At 36.7% G+C, this 20,405-nt stretch overlaps 1 protein-coding gene across 1 annotated transcript; it reads left to right on the top strand.

The window, feature by feature from the left end:
• The first annotated feature begins 8,983 nt into the window (after nt 1-8,983).
• On the top strand, nt 8,984-19,873 carry LOC116295446 (tolloid-like protein 2). The gene is made up of 6 exons (XM_089038615.1): nt 8,984-9,066; nt 9,150-9,323; nt 12,692-13,051; nt 13,934-13,951; nt 16,943-17,314; nt 17,808-19,873. The coding sequence occupies exons 2-6, from the start codon at nt 9,236-9,238 to the stop codon at nt 18,353-18,355; spliced, it is 1,386 nt and encodes a 461-aa protein (XP_088894741.1). The 5' UTR covers nt 8,984-9,066; nt 9,150-9,235; the 3' UTR covers nt 18,356-19,873.
• The last annotated feature ends 532 nt before the right edge of the window (nt 19,874-20,405 follow it).

The raw sequence follows: 20,405 nt of genomic DNA, 5'->3' as shown, positions 1-20,405 counted from the left end.
CCATCCATGCTAGTTTTGTTTAATGTCCCTTCCATTCATGTTAGTCTTGTTTGATGTCCCTTCCATCAATGCTAGTCTTGTTTAATGTCCCTTTCCATCCATGCTAGTCTTGTTCAATGTCCTTCCATCCATGCTAGTATAGCCTTGTTGCCTAGATCTTTCACCCCGAGGTTTTCGCAGCTTGTGTCGGGTATGGATGATCTAGTCGAACTAACTGAACTACAGCGTAGGGATAATATCGAATCCTTGAAAGAATCAATTGAATTGCTATTTTGCTTGTTATTAACGGAACGTGATCCCAAACTCTTGACCTTACGATCGTCTTGCTTTGTTTTACACGAACAAGAGTCCCATTTGAAACTACCCATTTCCTTCTGTTGCCTGGAACCTAACGTTTGGTATTTTTGCATGGGTCGGTCATCTTTCCTAAACACGGGCATGTAAGAATGAAGACGAAGTAAGGCTTCATCATTCACTCTTCTCTGCTTTGAAGGAGAATTAATCCATGTTTGGCAGCAACTTGAAGAATGTAAGAACTGCACAGATCCTCGACTTGCAGTCCTATTTATTTTCTCTGGTGTTATAACATGCCTTGACACATAACAAGGCTTGGTCTGCTTCCTCTCATCGCTTTGATAGTTTCGAGTGAAGATTGTTGTATCAGATCTCCTTGAACCACTTAAAGTTGCCATCACGTTTTGCTGCCGATACCAGTGATTGGCATTTACTTGTATCTCTTTGTTATAAATAACTTGTCTATGTTTCCTATATCCATGTTTCCTCTTATGTGAGGCAGAAGCCGTGAGTGTGTTTGGGCTTGAACATAGCTAAGTCCAGCAAAAAGTTTAGTCTTGGTCAGACAATTCGAGTATTGGTTCTCCAATGGTCATTTTATTTTTTTGGATATTGCACCTTTCTGTATAGGAAGTGTGAACTAAATGAGATCCTGGAAGTTTCAAGGCCAATATCCAATACCTTGTCTTTTAAATGCCAAAAAAAAATTGAACAAATGCATCTATTTTGAAGTTGCTGATAACTTTTAGTCTTTCCTTTTTATTTGTGGTCAAAATTAAAAAGCGAAAACGATAAGCCGTGGCCAAAGATAGTGATTATTGGCGACCTTTCTGGCTGAAGATATGATTTTAAGAACGGTAGCCTACGTACATGCAGTAACAGATATATCAGGTGATAACTGAGTGCAAACTATGTGGTTAAAATTATCTATTATCAGTCAAACAAGGCAGTTCAAAAAAAAAAAACTAATCCACTATTGATGATTATATATTGTTAATGTGTTTCTAATTTCTTGACTTTGTTTAACATGGGAGTTCCGTATTGGTGAGTCGAAGGGGTTCATTATCCGATACTCGCATGTTTACAGCGCTTCTCAATGAAACGCGTGAACTTGTAAAATCAGTAAAACGAAGTAGGTTTTGTTGGACGTCAATCGAAGCTTTTCCATGACATTACATAGGCACGTGCCCTTAAAAGCTTTATTAAAACACTATTATGTCTCGAAAATATTTTTAAGGATTTCGCGCGTGCGATTGCGCCGAGAAGCTCTGTAATGCTAACCCACGTATAATATAAGTACATTTAGAGTGAATTTACTTCAATCGCCCTTTTTGAGCTGTCATGATTCGTTATACTGTACGGCCTGAACAAAAAGAATTTTTAGGTAAAAGTTTATACACTTTGAAAACCATGAGCGAGAAAAGTTACTTTTCTCGGGAATACCGACTTAGAAAACTTTTCAAAAGTCATTTGATAGTTGCAGTTGTACTTGGTCATTTCATGAATGGCATGTTGACCATGTTTGGTGTCAGCCAAGGTAACTCCTAAATCCTCTCCATATTAATACTGAATCACGTACTGTTACCTAATACAAGAGGATATTATAAGCCGACCCTAACTATTTCAAACTTGTTAGAGCTGTACTCTGGTGTTATAACCATGGACTGTATAGCGGCTGCCAGAGGCGCGTTCACATGCTTTTTCACACTTCGAACCCGTTGAGCTGCACCACTGCTGTACTTGCAGTAGAGAATAGCGATAACAAGTTCTTTTTCAGTCTTGAAAAGTATATAGCATTATGTTGAGCGTTACCTCGGTAGTACGAGTGGAAAAAGAATACGCGCCAATTGAAATGGATACACTTGATCCAAAATTAAAACTATCTATTGCTGTGAGATCAAAAATGAATATTTATGGAAACGGAACCAGAATTGATAGTTTTTTCCCCAAAGGTCAGGCGGTATGACCAAACCATGCCTCAATTAGGAAGATATCACAAGAAACATCCATCCCGACGGAGCCAAGATACGGCAGTGCTGACATGAACCATATTTTACCATTTTGATATTTGTATGTAATCGTGAAAACAGATGTGATTTTAGTTTGAGACCGAAATGAATTTTCTTATGTAAAATATCAAGGTTAGGGTCAAGCAGGATTATAAAGTCGTTATTTTTAACGCTTGATTAAAGATCTATATTTACTTAGATCTTTGTTAGCATACTGCAGTAGGCACTGGATAAATAATCTAGACTTAATTGGAAAGGTTGGGAACAGCAGATGTGCTCCTTCTGTACATAAATAACTCACCTTATCATAAGGATACCAGAGAAAGGATACAACAATAAGGTACTCATTGCAGTTCATGAGCGTCTAATACTTGAACTTAACAAAACGACTCACCGAGCAATCGAAGATGACGGCAACAATCACGCAAACTACAAGACTGTGAGATTCAGAAGTCTAAGCAAAAGGCATAGTTTACCCATTCTCACGTCCACCCAGAACCAGCCCACAGCAAATGCTAAGCTCTTTCAGCCACCTCCAAAACCGAGAGACAAATATCAAGACACAAAGCAGCTTAGTAAAACTTCCAACTACGAACAATCAAGAAAACTTCTCTCCAGGCACAACTCCTGGCCCCTATCATCAACACCTGCATTCGCTCCAGTATTTCAACTCAACAAAGAAGTACTTCGTAAGTACACAAACTCGTACAGCACCGAAAACTACGTTTACAAACAACGTCATTTTACGATGTCAAAATCTAAGAACTTAAAATCTCAACTACAGCTCCCGCGATTGATTGAGGTTTCTGATCATTTAAGTGATCGATCCTATTGCGACTCAGTAACAGGCTCTTTGCAGTGTAGTAGTCTTACCAGTCAAAACTCTAAAAGACATACATTATCTGAAAAAGACGATCGCGAAAATGTACCGCTTAAAAATGAGCCTGGACATGTTGCTCTATGGCTTAAAGCTACGAATAAAAAGTATTTAAAGGCGAAATAGAAAAATGGGCCGAATAGCAAATACAGTATCGCACACGATACAACGTTTAAGAATTCCTTTACCCGGCAAAATAAAAGTTTTAAGAGTGTCCTTTTATGCAAATAACGAGTTGGTATTTTGTAATAAGAAAAGCAATCATATATTTGTACTGCACAGGAAGTTCCAAAATATTTGTGAATTTAGAAGAAGTTTAGAAGCTCGTTAATCTCGGTGTTAATGAAGTTATGATGTCGTAAGTGAATGTTAATACAAACTGTGTTTAAATAGTCGCATACTTCAAGGCTACAAACTAATGAGTTCTTATTTAATTAGACAATATTTACCCCGAGCTACGCTTTAATAAGAATTACTTTTTCCTAAACTTGGATTGCTTCAAATTTGAATTTCAAAATTATGCTAAAGTGAAAAAGAGTTTGTCCGTCGTGCCGCGTAGCGCTCTTGAAAGTGCTTGGTACTGAAAGAAACTTTGAGGTCTTGAACCATTGCTACCATTTTACACTAGTTGTCTTATTCCATGGTCATATGTCAAGTATAGCACTCCTTGATGTATTATATTCAGAAAATCTATCGTATTTTATAATTATGGTCGTTCTATCTTCATTGTATTTTTCGAATGCATTGCATCAATCTGCCTGCTACGAACCTGCTACGTAGTAACAGACAGTTGATGTAATGATTCATATAAATACAATGAATCACGACGTCACACCAACACTAATCTCTTTGCCCGTTTCTTTATCAACGGCTCTCCGATGAAAACAGCAGTTGCAGTCTTAATGTAATTATAAAAAATATATAGTCTCGTTTTATCTATGAAACTAAAATAACAATTTAAAGTTAATCCTGTATCTACTTACCCTCTCTCCCTTCTGAAAAATTTCCCTTTCATCGTTCATATATTTTCTGTTCGATCAGAGTTAGACCATACTCGCATCGAAAAGGAATCACGTCCTGTCCCGCCTCTACCTTTTGAAGAAGAAAAAATGATCTTTTCAACAACTGAATGAGTTGGACTCTGGATTCGAAATGGAATTTGAAGACCGAGATTGCAATTAGAATCAATAAAGACTTTGCACGCTGTCACCACTAGCTTATATGTGTACTTGCGGGGGATAACGATTCGATTCTGTCCATTTATACGCCCTTACGCAAAAAAAGCTCTTATAACTATACAACTGTGGATGATACTTAATGATTTTACGAAGGATTAACTTCATTTTCAAACAATTTGGAACATATTTCTAATCAGAATTTTTTAAAAGCTTTAACTTATTTTAATTGGTTCAAAGATAAAAATGATTATAATATTAATGTTCTCTTAAATTTCACCTGCCCCATCAGTAATGAAAAAAATAGAATGTCATTTATAAATAAAAAAATAAAGTTAGAGCTTAATGTAGAGGAACACAAAGAGCAAATGCATCGCTCAATAATTTTGTCAGTGAAAGGAAAAGATGAGTGTTTTTATCTGGGGATTTCTCTTCCCATATTCAAAAGCTTTTGTAGTGTGCGTTTTAGGCTAAAAGCCACTAAAATTGCAGGGTGATTCATCAGTATCTGCCTCTCACAGATGAGTGTATCGGAAAATGAATATTATATTTCATTATAATATTTCATTATGGTCAGCGAAGACACATGGTTTAATTGTCTTCTAATACCGGTACTGCACTGGAATCACTCAAAGCAACCTACAAAATGAAGACGAGACCATGGTTTTAAGTATTAAATGTAATTGAAATAATGCTTTGCGATGTTGTCGTCGAATCTTATATCAAAACACAATATGAAATAATGGTATGCCTCTTATCGAAAAGTTTAGCAGTTCATGAGGTCTTTAATACAGTAAAAACCCGCAAGTAAGAACCTGCATTTTTAGAAGTAGCCTAAACTGGTTCTTGTTTGAATGATATAGTTAACACGATTTTAGGCTATCTAGGTTCTTAAATAGGTTTCTTATTTCTTATTTTCTGTGTAAAAAAAAAAAAAAAATCCAGCTACAAGATAAAATGGTAATCAGCCTATTTTTCAATCAACCTCACCCCTCCCCCATCAACAACACCCTAGAACATTAATTGATTTATCTGCACAGCAATGGCAAGCTCCTATTTTTCAAAACAGGATTCCTAACCCAGCTCTGCATCACTAAATGATGGTTTTTGAAAATAAGAACCTGTTTTTCATTTTCTAGGCTAAATAGCTTCTTGTTTAAAGGGGGTATAAATGACAAATTTGAGGCTAACAGGTTCTTTTAAAATGTAAAATTAAAATTAAAATTTTCAGGTTCTTACTCGCGGGTTTTTACTGTAATGACTTACATTGTAGACTGTTCTATTTATATGAAAACCTGAATTACTTATAAAGTACTCTTCAGGAAGAACTCGATATCTTTCATGTTATTCATTCAGACATTAATCGGATGACCTCCATTTTATAAAGTGGTTAAATGACGGTTACTAATGTCAGTACAAAACCAAAGCCCCTGGCAATTCAAGGCTGTTCAGTCGATGCACCCTTCAAAAGTATCTTGGATGTGATGCTAACAGAGAACACAAAAGAAATCATACTTTTTCTCGATGGAATTTGAAGCATTTCCTAAGTATTTCTATGTTAGCATCTTATACTCAAGACAATTCTAAGAAGGGTTCAAATTAACTCTGAGAAGAAGAAGAATACAAGACAAAAATGTTGTTCTAGACCTGTAAGGCTTTCCGTCCACCTCACAGTGGTAAAGTTGGATAAATTTAAAAATAAATTTAAATTAAAGTAAGTTTTCATGGTGATGTCAATATTGACACGCTTTGGGGCTTGGAAGACTTTGCACATTTTAAGTACAAGAGCGAATCCAGGAAGTTTTAAAATGGAATGCTGAGAGTCCTTTATCATAGCCATGGCAGCCAAGTTGACAGGAACAATAGATTTCCCCTGCGTGGCCTCGCATTCGAGCGCTTCAAGATGAGGTTACGTGGGGTCAATTAAATCGTGTCCATTGTAGACACAACAACTTAGGGTAAAAGGAATGTTTTCTATAAAAGAATCCTACACGAGGGGGATGGGGCTGCTTCAGCTCTCTTTGTATATTTTCAGGTAATCCTGCCGCTCGAAGACAGCAAAGCATTTGGAATTAATCGAGAAAAATGAATATCAGTGAAAAGTTCTCCAGGACCCGCTTCGTTCCTATGATAACTGGTTATGGACTTCTGCCAGAATCATTTTCACGCTTCCGTTTCTTAGCCTAAATGAACATCATTAACTTGCGACCCACATGGAGAAGTGTTAAAACGTTTGATTCAGAAAAATACTTTTAAAAAACGATTTAGGTAATAGTGGTATAAAGAAGTAATGAAAGGTACAGATAATTATAAAAGGGTTATTATTCACTCTAGTAGAACCACCTCAAAGTGTTTGATAAAGCATTCAGAAACAAAGAGGTTTCAGCCCATTTATGAACCATGCATGCGCTTTTAAAATTTTCACATGAGACTTTTTCGACACTGATTTTTGACCTAAAGAAATTTTTTAACGACATCCATTTCCATAATGACGACGCCAACCGAGATGTCGTTTAATCCAGTAAGGAGCCTGCTCAAAGTGTTCACTGATAAAGCATGAAATAAAAAGGTTTCAATTCATTTACAAATGCGCTTTTCAAAATTTGACATAAGAAATGGACGGAACTAACTGATTTTGACGTGAAGAAATTTTAGAACCGCGAGTCTCAGTTTCCATAATGACGACTTCGACCAAAACAAGGCGCTGTTTTACAAAAGAAAGGTACAAATTGTGATTTCAAAGATGAAAATGTCGGTTATCAAAATTTCGATTTTTTTACTTAATCAATCTGCCCCCTCAATGAATAAATAATTCATCTCCTCTTGAAAAAAGGTGAATATTGTCAAGAACCTTCCGTGTGTCTAGATTGATAATATTTTTTTCAGTCGTCAAGAAGTATCTGTTTGAGAGGCTCTCGAAGTATAGTGCTAGTACGAGTAGTAAACCCTTTGGACGAACCTGTCAAAGAGAGAAAAGACGATTTGCACAGTAAGAAATGGATTTGGAATACCAATAAAAATTAAGACCAATTTAAGTAAAAAACTTAGATTAACTAAGAGTTTTGACAAGAGCTTACATGATTAAGGAATACTGGTACTGAGAGGAGAACACTTGACGGTCTCAAAATAGCGAGATACGTAGTCAAGAAAATCCTAGTCGCTCCTTTAAGAAATGGTTATTTTTATCACCATTAGACAGATTAGTTAAAAATACTCCTTTGTCGGCCAATAGGAGAGCTCTAATCCTTTCCTAGATTGATGACCTCTGTTAACCAATGAGAACAAGCCTAACAGCCCTTCCGATTGTTAAGAGGCTCCCGTCAATTTCCCCTTAACTGATGCTCTTTATTTAATAGCCCAGCATCTTTGTGCTGGCTGTAGAATGGATGGAATTACAAAGATAAGAAGGCTTTTGTATGCCAGCTCAATCGGAAATATGTCCCTTGATTGTAAAATGTCTGGTCGATTTCCCTTCCACTGTCATTGGGAATTATTTAGCTGACCCTTCAACGAAAAAAGAATCATATGTTAAGAATATTCGATTCCCACCAATTAGTTCAACTATGGGGTTTAATAATTAACTATTTGATCAATCACTCATTCAAACATTCTCTCTAAGGAGAAGAGTAAAGTTATTGATCGAGATGCTGCTGATTTCATTTTCGAGAGACTATTAACATACGAGATCTAGATAAGATGTGAAGATGACTGCGTAGTGGTACATGTGAGGTAGTTGTTTCAGAGCGTTTGTAGGCCGCGGTGATTCGTGTACAGTCTTTGGGGCCTGTTTTGGGGCCTGTTGACTGAAGTTATTCATTCACATCCATGCAGTCATTTCGTTGGTTGCAACGAAGAAACGTGAACAACGGATTATTGAATTCTGATGAGAAAATTGTTGCCGGGTAAAAACAGCCACCTCCTTTCAAAAGTGGCTTTTATGATCGTATAGAATGCAAAAATAAGTTTTTTCTATTTTGTCAAACGGTATTTACACTTTTTCCTAAAACAACATTTCATCCAGTCACCAAGGCAACGACAGAACAGCGATTAGATAATATTGCTTTGGGAAAACTACATTCTTCATTAAAAATAATGGAATTTGGCTTGATTCATTATCTCGTATTTCCAAGTAAAAAACGAGCACGACCGTGCCAGGAATAGAAGCATTATTCAAACCGAATTATCTTTTGTATATTTTTGCTTGATGAAAGCTGATTTTTGAAAGTTTTATTTGGTTAAATCCGGCATCTGCTGTCACCAAACTCTAAGCTTTATTTGTTTATCTCTAAGACATCATGTCACGTGGTATTCACCCATCCAAATTTTTTCTTATCTTATCCTAAGTAGCGGTGATGACTAAAAGTATTCTTTATTGCTAATAGATCAGCACCGGTCTACTACTGCATAACATTTATATGTTTATTGCTAATTTTATGGTCTAAAATCAAAAATATTTGAATTTATTGTGTTCTCGATATACCTGGGCCTCATCATGCTTTTCATTCCTTGAAGACGCCGTTTATCAAAAAAGTATCACTTGCTGGGAAGAATATAAGGTAACGGCAGGATGATGTCCACGATTACATAAAACCCACTGATCGCTGATTTGATGTGACAGTCATTTATTCATTAACAATTTAAGAGAGGAAAGATCGAGTCTTTTGGGGCTCTCATTTAACGGCGGTATTTTTAACCTCGAAAGATTGACTGAGTAAGTAAGTCCTCATTTAAGGTCTATAATGTGAAATCTAATCTATATTTTGTGTGTAAACTGCATTTTATCTGCTGAACTAGGAAGAAAGATGTCCTTGAGTCGTAAAAGCTTTACATTCCTGCTTGAGGCAGTTAAGGAATCAGGTTAAGCAAAGACCGTACTTACAATGGAAATGGCGAATCTAAAAAAGCAACGTCTTTTCTTCGCTGCTGTAGTTTTTTCATTATCGAGATTAGCGATGTCTCTACAGCAAGGTAAGAATGGTGGATACGTTTTGTATTTTAATTTGTTGGTGAAGCTAAGCGGATTCAAGCATAACATTTGTGTTATGTTGAAATGCGCTGGTCGCTTTGGTAACGGCTAGGTTTTTCCTATTGCTACGTAATTCGGGTGAAATATCAGAAGCTAGAAGACTAAATAACTGACCATATATTGTTCCTGAAATCGAAGAAGGACGAATTAAATCAGAGGAAACAGGTTTATATAAAGAACTATTTGGTATTCTTGTTTTATTGTCACCTAAATGGGGCAAATAAATGAAAAACATTTAGAATAAGTCCAGAGCAAATAAAATAAATTTACGAACGAAAGCCTCCAATTTTCGAATTGCAGAAATATGATATGAATTTTCGTGTTTTATTTCGAGCTTCAAGTAATAAAATGTTGAGGAATATAGTCATATACAAATATTTAAAAAAAAAGAGGAAATGGTAGACTAAAAACTGAATTGATAGACTGAAGGAATACTTTTGACTTTACTATGTTTGTGATCGGCTGGAATATAAACTACCTGAATCTATGTCAATACAGGGCAGGTTGTATTGGCAGAGTTTCTGTATGGAAACGATATTTACAGTCCTGTCTAAAACCATTGAGTTCATAAATTACAATACAACTAGTACTGGATCTTCTAAATCTTCTAAACAAGCTGGACATCGCAGAACATTTCGATAATATTGCACATTGTAGGAAGCCATTAGGAAGACAATTTCGGTTCTGATGACAATCCTATACTGTCGTGTCTTGCGTTGTTTTAATTAAATTTATCTAACTTTCTGTTTCTATCAGTAAGATTTGAAATAATGTGACGTTGTAAAGAATTTTGGCCACTACATATCTTAGCTTCGTATGTGATGTGCATGGATTCTTTATGTAAAAAGACTGTGTCAGCTTAGAATGGGCTATAGCTGTGCGTCATCACATATTGGCGAAATCTGATAACAGCTACATTAGCAATGCAGCTGAACTTTTCGTTCTTCGCTCTCTCGAGGTTTCAGATCAAATCCATTAGAATTGTACATATTTGATTGAAGGAAAGAAACACGAAAGAAACGAAAAAAGAGAAAAACATGAACAAAACTAAATTTGGTTACTCCTACGCAATGCTCATCAAAGCATTAATTTGTGTTTTGAAAACATTTGTCTTAATTCTTATAATACTTCTATATTTCCTTTGCTGGATCTAATTCCTTTTTTTTTTTTTTTTTAATTTCTTGTCGAGGACATAGATTTATAATAAGTGGCCTGTGCTATGATTGGTAGAATTTCGTTATCAATGTTTCGAGAGGAACTATTTCAAACAACTAACACTTCAAGAATTGATATCATGTGATATCTCAACAAAAAAATGAAAATCCTAGTCAATTATTTCTGTTCAAGCATTGAGTGCAGTTTGCTAAATGAATACTCATATTGATAAAGATTTCAATTCCCTGCTGGCTTCCAATTACCATTCATATCCCATTTAATCCACTTAGAGAAGGAAACCATACTGCGCACGCGCCAATATTTTTGAAATCTTCCGAATATTTTTTGAAGTGTTATCACGGGGAAAGCCTGATTAACTGAATTATAGTCTATAATTAACCGCCTATGGGACACTTTTTGTTATAGTCAAGGGACTATGATTAACAGCAGGGGAGACCTCGTCAAACATAACAGCATCCTGCACAATACAAACACCAGGAGATAAACAGGCCGCGGTTTTTTATTGGATATGATCATCCGATGATAAGCCTCGAAAATCAATAGCTGGAGAGAAAATAAAGATTATTCGATGCTGATTGGAGGAAAAGTGGTTTTTTTTTGATTGCTAAATAATGAGTGATATGCTTGGGAGATATCAAAGTGGTTTTTAAGTGCCTAACGTCTATAATTAGGCAACGAGTGTGGCAGCCGCGATGTTTTTCGGCCTCCTTGACAAATGAACGAGTAGGGACTGGTTTCTAGTTTTATGGTGACGTCAGGTGTAAACAACTTATCGGTCATGATAGATGCTTATTCTATTGTTTAGTAAAGGAGAGAGAAAAAATTACTAAAATACAATGGAATTCTGATGATTCGCGATGTGACATTCTAAGTTAGAATACCTTTGTTGTCATATTTTCATTTTCTACTGATTTTCGGCTTTTTTTAGAAACAACGGTTAATCTTGGTAAAGGCGCCCGAATATTATATGTAGTAAGATCATAAAGCGAACATTGTCGTTAAAAAAGGGTAGATTGAATTGAAGGGATATCACGATTGCAGACTCATAGCATTGCGGGTATGATGTAATCATAGTGATAATCGCGACATAACTGGAGCTTGGTTGTCATGCACTAGCACAAGAATCAATAATCGATATCAGTTTCCCTTTCATTTGGCCTTGCGTCGCCGCTAGTGAACCATGTTTAACGCATTGGACCTTAGGATCTGTATAAGCCGCCATGAGGTTGAGGGGGAACTGGGTCGAGTTGACATTTCAGTGCATTGTCGGGCTGTTTTAGGGACGAAATAGACGCCATCAATGCACTGTAATGCCAACTTGACCCAATTTTTTCCCTCAACCTCGGAACCCGGATAATAGCATTTTAGCCTTTTGTACAATTTCTCATTCCGGTCGAATTTAGAATAAAAATGAAAAGCTGAGACCGGCAAGAATTCAGGGTAGATCAGGGTTGATACATTCTACATTTTACAACCGCTTGTTAATTTTTGAATATATTTTTACCAGTTACAGTTTCACCCCAAAGCTGAAGTTTGTTTACAGCTTTACTTCCCATAATAATCGTCAGCGGTCTTAGTTTTGTAGGTTTTGGGTGACTAACTTTATTGAAATAAGAATATTATGTTATGGACCCAAGTGAAAGGACAGACAGACAGACAGACAGACAGACAGACAGACAGACAGGTAGGCAGCTGGAGGCGTCAATGAACAAAAAGATAAAATCAACAGACTAACGCTGGGGCAAGGAACAAATAGTTGAGTTACATAAATGAAGAATGAATTAAGAATGATTGAAAAGACAGCATAATGACCATAAAATGGACTGCAAAAGGATAAATAAATGTAATATGAAAAATGTAGTCAAAAACAAAACACGGAGAAAAACTAAAAATGTTTTCTTCCATTGCTATTCGATCTAGTTTACTCTAGTTTATTCTTGGGGTGCAATCACATGACTCAAAACTCCTCGAGATATAAACAGCCACCATGTTGGTTGATCTAACAAGAGAAGCTAACGAGGAATGCTATGTTATCGCCAACCAACATGGCGGCTATGACGTAATATATACATTAAGAATAGATTGTCATCCTGATTTGTTTTATCCTGATCTCTAGGCCATTCTTCATTTACAGATTGTGGAAGCACGTATACTCGTGTCAATGGAACAATTCTCACCCCAACCACCACCCCCTCAAACTACACTACAGCAGTAAAATGTAAGTGGATAATAGACACAAGAAATGAGAGTACCTCACATCACCTTCAGCTGAAAGTACAGGAGATCGACCTAAAAGGAAACATGCCGCATTGTTTGACGGGTAATTACGTGGAAGTATTCATAGGTTGTGGGTATACATCTATTGGACGGTTCTGTGCCATCAGCGTGCTACCTATCTTCTATTCTTCTGATGGCTGTATGGCGATAACTTTGCATTCACAACAAAGAAAGAGCAATTTTAAAGCAGTTTACAGCTTGCGACCACTAAATAAAGGTATTAGGAAGATTTTATCATTAGAATTAGACTTCAAGTACAGTAAAAACCCTCGTATAAGAACCTAGTTTTTTTCGAGTTAGCCTAAACAGGTTCTTATGTAAATGGTATTTAGTGTTAAATTAGGCTAACTAGGTTCTTAATTAGGTTCTTAACTTTTTTTCAAGAAATAAATTAGCATTTTTGAATACTGTAGAGTGCACGCACTAAACCCGTGAAACAAATACTAACTTTTCGTACTAAAAGGTGATAAATAAACAATAGAAAACAAAGGATTCTGTATGAAATAGTACTAATTAGTACTATTTAATGTTCACGGATTTAGTGCGTGCACTCTAGTCTGGTCTTTAATGTCCAATTACAGTATTCTTGGGGGCTTATGTAATCAAATGTACTACAGTATACGATTTTAATCTGATTCTGTTATGATAACCATGTACAGTTATAGTGTTTATAGCATTATTGTGTACAGACTGTGTTATAAATATATTTTTGAAAAGATTGATTAAATTCTTTTTTCTTTCTTAAAAATAAGAACCTGTTTTAGGATTTTAGCCCAAAATGGTTCTTATGTGAAGGGTGCTTAAAAATGAAATTTTAGCCTAATAGGTTCTTAAATTTTAGGTTCTTATACGCGGGTTTTTACTGTAAGCTTGCTATTATATCATAACATTCTGTTCAAGTTACTCCTTAGTCGATCTCTCTTGTCTCCTTAGGATTTTATTTAGTCGAGCGCGGTGAACACGTGCCAGTAGAGATACGCAGAGGGAAGTGGGCAAATAGTCCTTGCACTAATACTCTAATAATAAAGTGTACTACTTTTACTTTGATGTAATAATAACTACTAATGTTCATTGTTTCCATATATTTCTTTCTTTACAGAGGTCGAGCACCTACCAAGTAAGTAAAACGTAAACTATTGGACTATAAAGTCAAATCCAACTAGTTGTCTATCATCAACGCTGCATTCTGATTGAATGGGTACTACTAGGCTATAAGTTATATCCTACAAGTAGCGAAAAGCAGTGTAGTCTTTCAGAATCAAAACTTTGAATTTAACTTTAATTCAAAACTTGTTTGCATCTATTTATTTGACCGACTACTGTTGCATTTGACCAAAACGATTAATCCTCTCGCCCTCTTGGCCTATGAGTCAACAGCCCATTCGGGCCTCGAACTAATTACTTACTTACTTAAAGTGCACATGAACCCTTCGACAATACTTTCAGTACTGATTCTGCATAAAGTAAATAGTTGATTGGTAAAATATTTCTTGATTTGAGTGATGCGTCTTTAAGTTATGAAGGTTTATACTTCCAATATGTTAATGATGATGACGTCAGGTAAGGTATTTGAGTGTTTTTGTTGTAACTAGTAATACTAAATGCTGGCCATTTTGAAAATAAAAATTGTAAATAGCTTTCATGTAAACCATGAGTAAAATAATGATGCTTTTTAAATACTGTTTCTATGAACCAGTTCGATTTTGTATATTTGATTAAGCCTTAATAGACGTCACACTCATTAGCATATTGGAAGTATAAACCTTCATAACTTAGAAACGCATCACTCAAATCAAGAAATATTTTACCATTCAACTATTTACTTCGTGTAGAATCAGTACTGAAAGTATTGTCGAAGGGTTCATGTGCACTTTAATTACTTACTTACTGGCCATCATGCCTGTTGGCATTTAGGGCAGCAACAAAGGATGGATTGTTAAGGACTAAAAAAATAGTCAGTTCTCAATAGTCCATAAAGCTTGCAATATTGTATATACGCATACCTCTCCACACCTCTCCTATGTATTTTCTTATTTTACCAATTGTTTCAAAAACGTAAAGGGAGTTAGAAGTCAGTAAACCATGGCCAAATATTGGGTCTGTGACATTTTGCTCTTATTTTCTAAACTCGGTCCCAGACCCCCAAATTCAACATACAAGTTGTAGCAACTGAAAATAGGCAATTTTTCGAGCAAAATTCAAAAGTTTAAACGTTTTTTAAGGTGATGTACAATCAGGTTTCCATCATTTAGTTCAGTATGATGGTGGCCCTTAGCGGGCTCCGTTATCATGCTATCGAGAAATGTTCAAAAATTAGTCAAATTAAAAAAATAGACCCAGTCATTTTGAACTTGAAATTGTGTGCGGTTTGCATAAAGAAAGCCTATGGAGTTTAACCGCGCGACCACCACTTTTGGGGGGAAAATGCCACGTTATTTGAGACTTGGATCTACTTAAGATGTTGGAGTCAGTAAAATGTTAGTTTGATGTGAACAAAGTCAGTCATATTTTGACTTATTCCAAGCACTGTTCTTAGTATACAACAATAGTTGGTTTGTGTATTCTTTCCTTTTGTCATAAATTTGTCAGAACGGAAAAAATGTGTTTGGACTACAGAACGTTTGTCTCCCGTCGATCCATTCTCTGAGCAACTGCTGTAAAGCCTTAAAAAGAATAACGCTCGCTTCTCATCTCAGCCAGCAGTTGCTTTGTTTTACTGTTATCGGCTTGAATCCTTACAAATCCTTGAATGTCTGAGTCCGGTTTAAACGTGTATCAGAGCTATTATTCCCGGCCATAATCTTCGACCGAGTGTCTCCTTTGATTCATATTTAGCAGTTTTCGAAGCCGAAAAAACTGGGGGAAAATCGCCTAAATCCTGTCATAACTGTTTCATATTAAGAACGTTTTACGCATCTTTCCTTGAAAATGTATTTTTTGATGAATAGAAAGATAAACAAATTTTAGAAAATCTGTTTTGTCGATTGTAACATTGTCGCCGCCCCATGGACAGCTCATCTTCCGGACAGTACACTTCCTTAGAAATTTTCCAAGCTAATTGCAATAGACCCCTTGCATGTTACGTCAAAGCAGCTCAATTTGGGGGACAAAACAAAAGGATTTCAATATCCTGAGAATTGGAAAACTTTTGTTTTGTCCTCCAAATCGAGCTACATTCCGACGTGCTGCAAGGGGCCTATTGCTGTTTAAATGGTACGCATCTATATTTTTTGATTTATATTTATCTATACTACATTATTCTGTATTTACAAAATACGAAATATGATATATGTAATCTAGTCTGCTTTCTAAAGGGCCATTTGTTATTTATGCGAGGATTGCCATAACATTCGAAGGTAAAAAATTGGGGAGATCGTCAAAAAAGAAAAAAAGATAGAAGGGGGTTTAGTTGAATCTGTTTTACAAGTACAAAGAAATATGCGGGAGGTAAAGGAATGCTTACCAGCCTCCACCTTTAGACATAAATAATGAATGGTCCCTAAGTAACTAAATCATATAAACTGAACCTCTAAATCAAGTTTAATTATCCACTTGCAAGAGTTGATATAATTATTTATCAAGTGGTGCATTTTTATCAGAGACAGAGAGAGAGAGAGAGAGACAGAGACAGAGAGAGACAGACAGACACACCTTTATTTGAAAACGATAGTTCCATAAGTACAAAACGTCTTTACATGGAAGTCGTTATTGATTAATAAAATATAAATATATAATCCTAAAAAGTTGAAAAATATTAGAAATGATTTAAATAACAAAGAAAAAAATCCTACTGAGGACTGACAGCACGCCATCTCATCAGACGTTTTTTAAATTCATTTTTTGTTGGAGCAGATTTAATTTCAGAGAGAGAGAGAGAGAGAGAGAGAGAGAGAGAGAGAGAGAGAGAGAGAGAGAGAGAGAGAGAGAGAGAGAGAGTAGAGAGAGAGAGAGAGAGAGAGAGAGAGAGAGAGAGTAAGAGAGAGAGAGAGAGAGGAATTTGTTTTAAAGTCGTATCTGTAGAGGCGTACACTTTAATTTCAAAATTTTAAGTCGCATTTGATAAAGTTGCATCAGATAGTTTTACTAAGGCTGTTTATATCTTTGTTAGTTGGCTGTGGAGTATCTGAAGTCGACAACACAAGACATGGCAACATATTTTCTCCACATTGGCCCTTGCCCTACCCAGATTATGTGGATTGTGTTTGGACAGTAAGAACGCGCAAAGATTTGGAAGTGAAGCTAATTTTCTTTGACTTTGATATCAAGTTTCACAAGCCATGTAAACTCATTGACTTCGTTGAGGTTAGAGCAGGAGGTACTGGTTATGTACATGCAAGAACACTAACAAATGATGAGGAATGTGGACAGAAAAAGCCTTTTAGCATCATCATCAGTACCGACACGTTTTACATAACATTTCGCAGCTATAAGAGCACAGGACCTAGAGGATTTATGGCTGGATTTGTGGCCTATGAAAAAAGTAAGACAGTATTTTTTTATATGGGTGGAGAGGAGGGGGGGGGGTTGGAGGTGCGCCATCCAGGATTTTTGTTTTAGTAGGGGGTTCGTCTCGGGAGGGGTGATATTTCGGTCTTGTACCGAGTGTTGTACCGAGTGTTGTACCGAGTGTTGTACCGAGTGTTGTACCGAGTGTTGTACCGAGTGTTGTACCGAGTGTTGTACCGAGTGTGGTACCGAGTGTTGTACCGAGTGTTGTACCGAGTGTTGTACCGAGTGTTGTACCGAGTGTTGTACCGAGTGTTGTACCGAGTGTTGTACTGAGTGTTGTACTGAGTGTTGTAATGAGTTTTTTACCAAGTGTTGTACTGAGTGTTGTACCGAGTGTTGTACCGAGTGTTGTACTGAGTGTTGTACTGAGTGTTGTAATGAGTTTTTTACCGAGTGTTGTACCGAGTGTTGTACCGAGTGTTGTACCGAGTGTTGTACTGACTCTTTCAATCATTTTTTTTCAGCTAAGCCAGGATTCAATCCCCAAGTACTGATCATGTTTGGATGCGGCCTACTTCTCATGATTCTTATAGTTTTCAAGAAATTCGTTGTCCCTGCCCTGTTACGACCACGCAAAAGACTATTCGAAAAAGGACCGTGGTATGCTCTTAAGTGTTGCCTGCCTCAAACGTCTTGTGACTGCTGCTATCAATGCGCATGTCAAACGAGAGTGTCAATGCGCAAACGCATGTCTTTAAAAAGAATAGAAGATTGTCCTTACGAAGGTACACTAACTGCTCCAATCGCAAGAGAGTGCTTTATCGAGGAGCAGAAACAAAGCTTGGATGACCCGAGTAAGGAAAGTACACTTGTATCCCTGCAAGGGGTGACGGACTATTTTATCACTAAAAGTACTTCGGATTTGCGCTGTGGGCCTTCCAATGAAGCATCATCGCCTTCATCGAATCTTCTCCCGACTGAATCAGATGACAGAAGGTCTTCATGTAAATCAGTTCGATTTGCCAATCCTAAAGCTTCAAATCAGTCAACCAGTACAATTCAATGTAGTTAATGATATGATTGAGCAACGTTGATGGATTGGTCTGACGTATTGGGGGATGGGACGGAGGGGTAAATGGTAAAACTATATGCATTTTGAAGTTTTTTAAATGCGTAAAAGGGGAACAATAACTGCGCACTAAATTTTAGCTTCAATAAAATATTTTGATATTTCAAAATGTATAAAAGTAATTGTGCCTTTGCAAGGACAGATATTTCACAAAGGTTGGTGAAGTCTGTTTTCAATGTTCAGTATTGCATAATGCATGCTGCATGTTGCTCCAGTACTAAGCTTGAAATCTATTATAATCACTTATGTAAATAATGTAAGTACAGAAGAAACTATTCCGGAAAAAAACGTCATGCAGACACGTTTCAGGAAAATTCGGCTTGGTATGTAAGATGCAGCAAAACCTTTACCAACCTTTTTGAAATAGCTGTAAAGCCCTGCCACGTCTGATAACTCGAGGGAAAACTAGGTCGAGTTGGCATTCCAGCGCACTTTGGGCCTGCATATTTACGAGATGGCGTCTATTTGGTCCCCTAAAATGGTCCCACAAAACACTGCAATGCCGACTCTACCCAGTTTAATGGACTAATATCTGCATGCAGCGATTCAAAGGTACTCAATATTAGGGGTGGGTCCCTGACATCCTTCTATGCTTTGCTCTTCACTTGTCAAAACCCATGACTCGAAACGTTCAGGATTTAATATCATGACTTTGAAAGACAAAAATATAATGGCACAGCCATAGAGAACTGTTGTATGTGAAAAACCAAGACATATAGCACGGCACGGTACTGATTAGAGGATATATTTAAGTCGATCAAAATGCGCAAAATTATTGGATGCTGAACCAATCAGAACTCTTAGACACAGCACCGACATGGCCACGGTCACGGCCTAACAAATTATCCACAGTACTAGTGAGGCCATATACTTGTAGGTTTCGTGTATGGGAATTCTGATTGGATGTGAGCAGCAACCTGTTGCTTGTGTCTATCACAAGTTGTACATTCACTTTTTTGCTATTATTTTCTTTGTAAAGTATTTAGATCCCACAAAGACGTCATCGCTGGCGTATTTTCATTTTACTATCCATGACGTCATTATACTTTTAATACGTTGCTTAACATTGTATTCCATTCATTTTTTGACTACTCACTTGAGACACGTACTACGTAATGGAACTTCTAGGACTAGAAACAGTCAAACTCTTCATATAATAAATATTGCATGACATTTTACGGAGAGTTTTAACTTAACAATTTCCATCAAAAGAAAGAAAGCGTTTTTTTTCGTGTATTAGCCATTCTGACGTTGAGAGAAAAACTGAGTCGAGCTGACATTGCAGTGCATTTTGGGGCTGTCTTTGAGGTGTGTGTTTGGTCTCCTGAAATGCACGCCAATTCCTACTCGATCAAGTTTACCTGGGAACGGTTAATTTGGTAGTCGCAGTCCTATACGTTCCCCAGTACGTTGTATAATATATTGTTAATCAGTTTGGCATTAAAGAATGGATTTGCTTAACTGCAACAAGTGTCGGGTCAGTTTTGTTAATCGAGAGTTCTAACCCACATCGCGTTTCCTCATCTTTTATTATCGAAAACTAAGAGGGATCGAAGCGCGTGTGCCATAGTGGTTTTGTTGGTTCTCTGTGTAGTCGGAGGATTTTCTCCGTAGGTTTCTTCTTTTTGCGAAAATCAAAAACTCAATTCCAGTTGAATTCAGTGGTTCATTTGATTTGATTTTGAAAGAGGCGGGTGAGAAGTTCGTGGTACATCTTACTTATTCCATCTTTTCCAGTTTTTGATTTATTTCCTTTATTTAGTGATGATTCTGACACGAAAATGGTTTATTAAGACCTTGAAGATTACTCCAAATGTTTAGCGTTTTAGCGGCTCTATGCACTTTAAAGGATATAAGATATTTTTACTCCGATCGAGTTGCATCACGGCTACTTTTCCAAAATGCGTCCCACATGGAAAGGAATAAGAAGATGCTCAAAGCCATCAGCGTCACAGTCAAAATTTTGAGTATGCTGGTCATAGCAAGGGGTTAA

The sequence above is a fragment of the Actinia tenebrosa genome, unplaced genomic scaffold, assembly GCF_029948245.1.
Source record: "Actinia tenebrosa isolate PJP-AT-01 unplaced genomic scaffold, QUT_ActTen_1.0 PGA_scaffold6__47_contigs__length_16458017, whole genome shotgun sequence".
Taxonomy (NCBI): Eukaryota; Metazoa; Cnidaria; class Anthozoa; order Actiniaria; family Actiniidae; genus Actinia; species Actinia tenebrosa.
This window is presented reverse-complemented; position numbering and strand designations above follow the sequence as displayed.

Excerpts from the sequence above, each read along its gene's own strand:
- LOC116295446 (XM_089038615.1), top strand. The coding sequence starts at position 9,236 with ATGGAAATGGCGAATCTAAAAAAGCAACGTCTTTTCTTCGCTGCTGTA. Across the intron at positions 9,324-12,691 it reads AGCGATGTCTCTACAGCAAG|ATTGTGGAAGCACGTATACT; the intron begins GTAAGAATGGTG and ends CTTCATTTACAG. Across the intron at positions 17,315-17,807 it reads ATTTGTGGCCTATGAAAAAA|CTAAGCCAGGATTCAATCCC; the intron begins GTAAGACAGTAT and ends ATTTTTTTTCAG.